Source organism: Myotis lucifugus, unplaced genomic scaffold (assembly GCF_000147115.1).
Source record: "Myotis lucifugus unplaced genomic scaffold, Myoluc2.0 scaffold_224, whole genome shotgun sequence".
Taxonomy (NCBI): Eukaryota; Metazoa; Chordata; class Mammalia; order Chiroptera; family Vespertilionidae; genus Myotis; species Myotis lucifugus.
Window position 1 is genome coordinate 66,731 of NW_005871272.1, and position 8,323 is coordinate 75,053.

The following is an 8,323-nucleotide window of genomic DNA, read 5'->3' on the forward strand; positions in this document are numbered from 1 at the left end:
AGCACAGCAGCTAAGCCCAGCTTTGTCTCAGAGAGCACGTTACTGTCAGGCATTTTCATGCCACCTCCCTTGAGTCTTACAGCAACCCTGCGAGGGAGCACATTTATCTCCATTATTTTCTACCCCGGAGAGCAGCAAGGGTCCAGAAAACTAGTAACTGGCTTAAGGTCATGCAGCTAGTAGACCTAGGGCCCAGGCAGGCCCGCCTGACCCACAGGCTGCCTCCCGTCATCATGGTGGCCACAGCCGGAGGCGCGCTGAGTGCTAAGGGCCAGGTGATAGGGCCTGGAAAGAGCAGCGATGGGAGACGAAGGAGGTGACCTGCTGGAGCTGGGGTCCTGGGAGAGAGGCCCCTCTGAGGGTTTGCACGGGGCTGTCTTAGACGAAGCTGGATTTGGAGTGATGCTTGGCGGGGACCCATTTCCCATTGAACCAGGGGTTTTGTGGAGAGGCGGTGGGGACCCAGGGAAGGTAAGTTGGGGTCAGGTGCAGAGGCCCAGAAAGGCACCGGCCACGGGGCCAGGGGAGAAGGCTGTGGGAGGGCAGTGGGGGTCGGAGTGGAAATGAACCCACCTGGAGCGCCGCGTTCGCCTTTGGTCCTGAAGAGCTCTGCGAGGGAAGGAGAGAGGGTTGCAGCCAGAGCGCGCCCTGGGCACGCAGCACTGCAGGGCAGGCACTGGGCCACAGGAGCCGAGCCCGGCATCCTTCAGGACGAGTCCTTACGAAGGGCCAGGTGTTTCGTTGGTCTACACAGGAGAGCCTGAGGTTCCTGGGAGCCCCAGAGTGCGGGATCCTGAAGAGCACCCCACGTCATCAGAAGACCATGAAGCCAAACCAGCCGGGCAAGTGCCTCAGGTTAAAGGAAGGGCCTTTGTACGATCAGAACTAGTCCTTCACCTCCCAAGGGGCAGAGGGACCCTCTTGTGCCTGAGCGCCAGAGCCTGGGCTCTGCTCCTCTGCCACTGTCCCCCCCTTGAGTCCTCAGGGCTCCATCTACCCCATTGTTCCTTCCCCTTGCGTCTCCACTGAGCTCCTTCTGCCCCACAGTCCCCTCCCCTCGTGTCCTCACTGGGCTCCGTCTGCCCCACTGTCCTCTCCCCTCGCGTCCCCATTGGGCTCTCATCTCTGCTCACTGGAGAGGCAGCAGCCTCTCACGGTCCTGCCCTCCTGGGTCCTGTGTCCGGCACTTGGTCCGTGGGCACAGCCTCTGGCAGAGGCTCACCTCCTAGGCCCCAGCACACCCAGACACTGGTCAGAGCAAGGCCCCGGCTCCAGGTAACAGTGCCAGCCCTGAGGCAGCCAGGTCGCACCTAGAAGCTGGATGTGCCTGGATTAGCCCTTCCCACTCTAGGACAGCCTGAGAGAAGGGAGCCAGGGGAAAGGGAACCCCTTTGGCTCCATTTCCTCCTGCCTGTAGCCCTACCTGCTAAGCTGGCCTGTCTTCCCTGCAGGCCCAGCTATCCTTGCCCCTCCATGGTCCCCCCACCGCCTGCACTGGCCTGGTGTGCACCAGGACTTCCTGCCAGCCATGGGCCAATATTCCTTGTATGGATGGATGGGGTCCCGGGAGGTACCCAAGCTTCTGTGTCTTACCCGACCTCATAAACATTCTGGATCAGGCTGACGGCTTTGTGACTCAGACTCGGCCTGTAGCTGGTTGCTCCAGGCTCTGGCTCCTAAGGTCACACTCTGCTTGGGCAGGTTTGTGGCTCCTATGTTGCTGGCCCCACTCCCCCACCACCTTGCCTGCAGCCCATGGGACCTGTGGCTTCATGTCCCTCTCATATGGCTCTCACCCATGTCTCTAACTCCAGGTTCCATACCAGGCCAGGGTTGGAAGACGAAAATTCAGGCCCAAAGACCCCCTTGGGAAAAGCCCATGAACTAGAAGCTCCTACTCTCGTCCTCCTCTGAGGAGTCCCAATCCGGAGGGGAGGGGCAAACCTGGGCTCCGAGTGAAGTTGTCCACCTGCTGCAGCAGGTGCTCCTGCCGGGCGCGGACCTGGATGAGCTGGGCCTGCAGCACCTGCAGCCTCAGAGCCCCTGCAGGCGGCGAAGGGCTGTGCGACCAGAGTGAGGCGAAGGACGGGCTGTCCTCAGCGGCCAGCGTTTCGTTGTCAAAGGGAATCTCCAGGGCCCTGAGCTGCTCCTGTAGATTCAGAACTAGACACCCACCCGCCCCACGGCATTCTTTTATGACTTCATGAAAGCCCGAGGCATTTAGGCATTTGATCCCACTCCTGACAGGCTTCTGTTGCAGGTGCATAACTCCTGTGGGCCCTTGTGTCATGTGAATTACTTGCAGGCTCAATCCCCAGTGTGGGGTGTGCAGGAGGCAGCTGATCAGTGATTCTCTCTCATCGTTGATGTTTCTATCTCTCTCTCCCTTTCCCTTCCTGTCTGAAATCAATAAAAAATATAAAAACATTCTTAATATAATTAAACAATATAGAGAGCATTACAAGAGTTAATGATTTTCTCTCAATACATATGCAGGTGCATAACTCCTGTGAAGATAAACACATGTCCTATGCTGTGGGGACCGTGTGGGCACAGAGCTTTAGCTATACCTTGCACATGTGTGCTCGCTCCACTCAGGCATGACATTACATGTTCACACTCACATACCCACAGTGTCACATGCCTGCTCTGGGCGTGAATGCATGACAACTACTGTGCTGGTCTGACTTATTCATGTGTGACCTGAATGTGCATGTGACATGTGTTCATGACATCTGGGCACACGCTGTTCCTGCGTGACTTCAGTGTCTGCTGGTGGAGTTGCTTCATGAACTTCACATTGGGACTGGAACACTTTGAAAGTCAAGCCACATTGAAACGCACACTGATCAGCAAAGCCCCTTCCCACTCAGAGGCTGGAACCTAGATGCAAGGTGCTCACGGCACACGGTGTGAGAGCATTGCACCTTTCACTGCTTTGGACACACACAGGCTCCCGTGTGCGTTCTCTCTCTCACACACACACGCACACCCACACCCACATGTGCAACACAACGCACACTTCCCCCTTCCACCTCCAGGAGGGGCAGCAGCGGCCCCAGGGCTCTGCACTCAGCTGCAGCTCTGTGGGTCAGGGCCATGTTCAGTCACTCCCAGAGGGACCAGATGGGACCAAGCCTGCTTTACCTTTCATCACCAGCAGCCCGGTGCCCGCGGAGAGCAAAATCAGGCAGGTGACAACCGCGACCATGAAGCACTTCACCCCATTTCTCTTGTTGGGCTTTGGATCTGAAACAACCCAGGGGGAAGGTGGCTACTGTCAAGGGTGGGGAGCAGGGGCCCCACGGCGGCCGGAATCCCCTCTGTGTGAGCGAGCAGAGGGCTCCCGGTAAAGTTGAGTGGAGAGGACACCAAAGGCCTACTACCCTCAAACCCTCCCTCTTGCCCCAGCACAGGAAGTGCCATTGTGGCTCATTCATTTCTGTGGCCAAGTAAACAACCCCCTGTGCCACGTATCATAGCTGGAAGAGGATGGTCCTTAAACTGGTGGCACAGCGCCTGGCCACACGGGGCTCTCGGAAGATGTTTATCAGATGAATTAGTACATCGATGTGTTTGTTTAAAACCCAAGGAGAAAGGTTTGGAGAAGTTGAAAAACCTATTAGGTTTTAAGATGCAGACCTGGAATTCATGTCCAGGCAATTGTTTTCTTTGTCTTTAGCTTTTGATATTATAACAGTAAAAAATTCTTAATATGCCCAGCTGGAGTGGCTCAGTGGTTGAGTGCTGACCTATGAACTGGGAGGTCACGACTTGATTCCTGGTCAGGGAACCTGCCTGGGTTACAGGCTCAATCCCCAGTGTGGGGCGTGCAGGAGGCAGCTGATCAGTGATTCTCTCTCATCATTGATGTTTCTATCTCTCTCTCCCTTTCCCTTCCTGTCTGAAATCAATAAAAAAATATAAAAAAATTCTTAATATAATTAAACAATATAGAGAGCATTACAAGAGTTAATGATTTTCTCTCAACCCCCTGAGCGCTTAACTGAGGAGGTGGACTTGGTTAGCGTTCTCAGGTGTGCCCTTCCTCCCATTCCCCTTGCTCTCAGAAACTTAATACCCATATACTCCTAAGTCCAGTTGTTTTTCTTTTAATTTTACATAAATGATAACATATTACATATAATATAGCACCTTGCTTTCTGCAATGAATGATTTTCCACGGACACTCCTCAATTTTGTAATACACATGACACAAAAAAGATCAATAAACTAAATAATAAAATAATTAAAATTGTCCAATCTGAAAAACAGACAATCCTCTCTCATACACAAACCCAACCTTAGAGATCTGTGAATCAATAACAAAATGCATAATATTGACACCATTTAAGTCCCAGAAAGAGTGTGAGGTTGAAAAAATATTCAAAGAAATAATGCTAGCTGAAAAATTCTCAAATTTAGTGAAAGACATAAACCTACAAATTCAAGAAATTAAGGAAACCTAATCATGATAGATGCAAAAAAATCAATACTAAGATAAATCACAAGCAAAATTCAAACAAACAAACAAAAAACCAACAACAAACAGTCTAGATAAAAAGAAAATTAAAAATCTAAAGAAAAAGGAAAACTCTTAAAAGCAGCCAGGAGAAAAATGGCACATTGCCTATAACGGCATACCAACTTGAATAATAGCAGATTTCTCATCTGAAACCATGGAGATCAAATGGAAGTGACATTTTTTTTTCCCTGTGCTGGAAAGAAAAAAATTTTATCAACCATGAATTTTATGTCCAATGAAAATACCTTTTAAGAATGAATAGGAAATAAAAAGATTCTCAGATGAACAAAAACTAAGAGAAGTTATAGCTAGTAGAAATTGGCAAAATGGTTTAAAAAGCATGATCCAACTATATACTAGTACTATTTACAAGAAACCAAAAAAAAAAAAAAGAACTTCCGTTCACATGAGGTAAAAATAGATATAAGTGAAAGGAGAAATAGATAAAACCACAATTATAATTGGGGACTTTAACAACTCACTCTCAGCAGTTGGTGGAAAAAATCAGCACAAGCGTAGAAGAATTGAACACCACAAGGCAACAGGATCTAATCAACATTGATAGACTACCCCACACAACAGCAGCAGTATACACATTCTTCCCATGCACCAAGACACTCCATATCCTGGGTCATAAACCAAACCTCAACAAGATGTACAATAAACAAAGTCATATAGAGTATGTTCTCTGCCAGTGGAATGAAAATAGAAACCAGTAACATACCATACAGATAATAGGAAAATGCCCAAAACACTTGAAAAATTTTTAAAAACTTTCATTTATTTTATTTTACTTTTTTTGGGAATTTATTAGGGTGGCATTGGTTAATAAATTTATATAGGTTTCAGGTATATGATTCTATAATACATCATCTGTATATTGTATTGTGTATTCACCATCCCAAGTCAAGTCTCTTTGCATCACCATGTATCTCCTCCCCCCCACTCTCTTCTACCTCCCCCGCCCCTTTCCCTCTGGTAATCACCATACTCTTGTTTGTATCTATGAGTTAGTGTTTTTTTTAACTTAATCCCTTCTCCTTTTTCACCCAATCTCCCTTCCCTCTGAGAGCTGCCAGTTTGTTCTCTATCTATGAGTCTGTTTCTATTTTGTTTTAGTTAAAAAACAAACAAACAAAACACATTTAAATAATGGAAAGGTCACAGAGAAAGTCCCAAAGAAATTAACAAACAAAAAACACAAAAAAGAACTGAATGAAAATGAGAAAACAACATATCAAACTACAGGATATAGCTAAAGCAGCACCAAGAGGAAATTTATAGGACTAAATGCTTACATTACAAATGAGAAAAGATCTCAAATCAATAAACTAAATTCCAACCTCAAGACACTAGAAAAGAAGAGCAAAGTAAACTCCAAGCAACCAGGAAAAAGGAAATAATAGCTCTGGCTGGTGGCTCAGTTGGTTGGAGTATCATCCCATACACCAAAAGGTTGAGGGTTTGATTCCTAGTCAGGGCACATACCGAGGTTATGGGTTCTGAAGTATAGGCACTCCATCTTGTCCCCGTACCTCTATGCTGGGAAAAACTGCTGTTTGAAATTTTCCACTAAACATAGATGGTCCTTTGGTCTGTGAATTAACTGCTATTCTTGGCTTCTGTAAACATACTTGCTCGAATATTAGGGAAAATAAGCTCAATTATCTAGCCTTGCAAGCTGCTCTGCTGCTGTCCCTGATTGCTCCTCTGCCAGGTGTCTTTTAGTTATCTGAATTGTGTTGTACTCAAGGTTACTGAATTGTGCTATGTTAAAGGCTACAAGCTTCCTGCAAAATATCTCCCAATACATAGGGCTCTTTGTAAAGCTGCAAAGGGTCTGGAAACCCCATATTTGGGGGACAAAGAAACTGGGAAAGTATAAAGGGAAAGCTGCCTCCATATTGCTTGGCTCAGACTTTGAGAGACAACTCCTCTGAGACCACTAGCCTAATAAAGACTCCCAAATTCGGCTTACTGATTGGTTGGTTAAGGTGTCCTCTGTTTAGCTCGCTGATTTACAGTATAACAGTTCCGTCTCCAATGAGGGCACATACAGGAGACAGCCACCTGAAAGATGGCTCTCTCTCTCTCTCTCTCTCTCTCTCTCCAATAAATGTATCCTTGGTCAAGGTTTTAAAAAAAAAGATCAAAGCAGCAATCAATTAGATTTAAAATAGAAATACAAAAAATAAAGTAACAAAACAAAATGCTGGTTCTTTGAATAAAATCAATAACATTGATAAAGCTCTGGCAAGACTGACAAAGATTTTATTAAAAAGGTACAATTCATAGTATCAGGGATAAAACAGAGGATATTACCACAGATCCTGCAGCCATTAATAAGAAAACTCTATATTTACAACTTAGAAGAAATAGGGTTAATTGCTCAAAAACATAATCTATCAAAACTCAGTCAATATGAAATAGATAATATGAATACCTATAATTATTAAATAATTTTAATTTAAAAATTATGAAAAAGAAATAACCAGGCCCCTATGATTTTATTGGAGTATCTTGACAAACCTTTAATAAAGAAGAAGCATCAGTTTTACACAATCTCCTATAGATAATAGAAGAGTAGAGAGTACTTCCTAACTCATTTTTTTTTTTTTAGGTCAGGAATACTCTGACATGGAAATGAGACAAAGACAATACAAGAACAGAAAAAAAAATCAATGTCTCTTATGAAATTTGACACAAAAAATTCTCAATAAAATATTAGTAAACCATGTCAAGCAATGTATAAAAAGAATTTATATATCAAGGCTAAATGGGATTTCCAGATATGCAAGGCTGGTTCAATATACAAAAATCAATCAATATGATTCACCAAATCAACAGACTAAAGCAGAAAAATTACATAACCATCTAATTGATGCAGAAAAAGCAGCTGACAAAATACAATTATAATAAAACTCTCATAATTATAATTTATAATCTCAACTCTCATAATAATAAATTCATAATAAAACCTCTCAGAAAACTAGAAATAGAGAACTTCCTCAACTTTAAAAAAAGGAGCATTTACAAAATATCTAAATGTAAGGATTAGGAAGTCTTTTCTATCAAAAGTTATAGTTTAGATAATAACTACATTTCCCTTTTATAACCTCCCCTCCATTTTGTACTCAAATCAATCCGGGCCTCCCCTCCTGGAAAAGACAAAGGCCTATGCTTCCCATTTTCTGGCAGCAGTTAAAGCCTAACAGGTAGTTAACCCCGCAAACATTCCTGTGGGAGACAAAGACATAGTTTTGCACCACTTCCTGCAGGAATTTGAAACAGCCCCCATCCCTGCTGCACCGCCCTCCTCAGGTTTGACCAGGGGCTCCCAACTTGGGGCACACGCCCCACAGGGGGACAGTTTGATTTTTAAGGGGGGCAATTCGAGAATGAGTTATTAACAGAGAATTTTTTGCATTTCTTATGGTTCTAGGGGCCTCATATATAGTATATAAATATATATTGTGACATATTTATGCATTTCAGTTCTCTATTATGTTTTGAAACTTTATTTGCTACTTTTTCATATCATTTCATATTATTATTTTTTTAACAATTTCTTAGTGATTCCTTCCTCAGTACTTCAACTGTCCTTTTGTTCTATTATTTTTCTCTTTCATGGATGCCATGTTCCTTGGAAGCTTGTTTAGACCAAGTTAATGCCTTTTAGGCTTCCTCCACATGAATAGTTCACTTTTTGAATAATAAGAATTATATGTCACGGGGGGAGGGTCATCAGGATGTTAGAGATGCTTATGTGGGCAGGGCCAAGAAAAGGCTGGGAACCAC

General features: G+C 44.7%; 1 protein-coding gene across 1 annotated transcript in view; it reads right to left on the reverse strand.

Annotated features, from left to right (window-relative positions):
* MARCO (macrophage receptor with collagenous structure) overlaps positions 1 to 8,323 on the reverse strand; it is a 36,540-nt gene that overhangs the window by 21,295 nt on the left and 6,922 nt on the right. The window contains exons 2-4 of the mRNA XM_014463866.2: positions 3,148 to 3,249; positions 1,945 to 2,163; positions 574 to 609 (exon numbers count right to left, since the gene is read on the reverse strand). Coding sequence (XP_014319352.1) covers positions 574 to 609; positions 1,945 to 2,163; positions 3,148 to 3,249 — 357 coding nt within the window. The remainder of the gene's footprint in view (positions 1 to 573; positions 610 to 1,944; positions 2,164 to 3,147; positions 3,250 to 8,323) is intronic.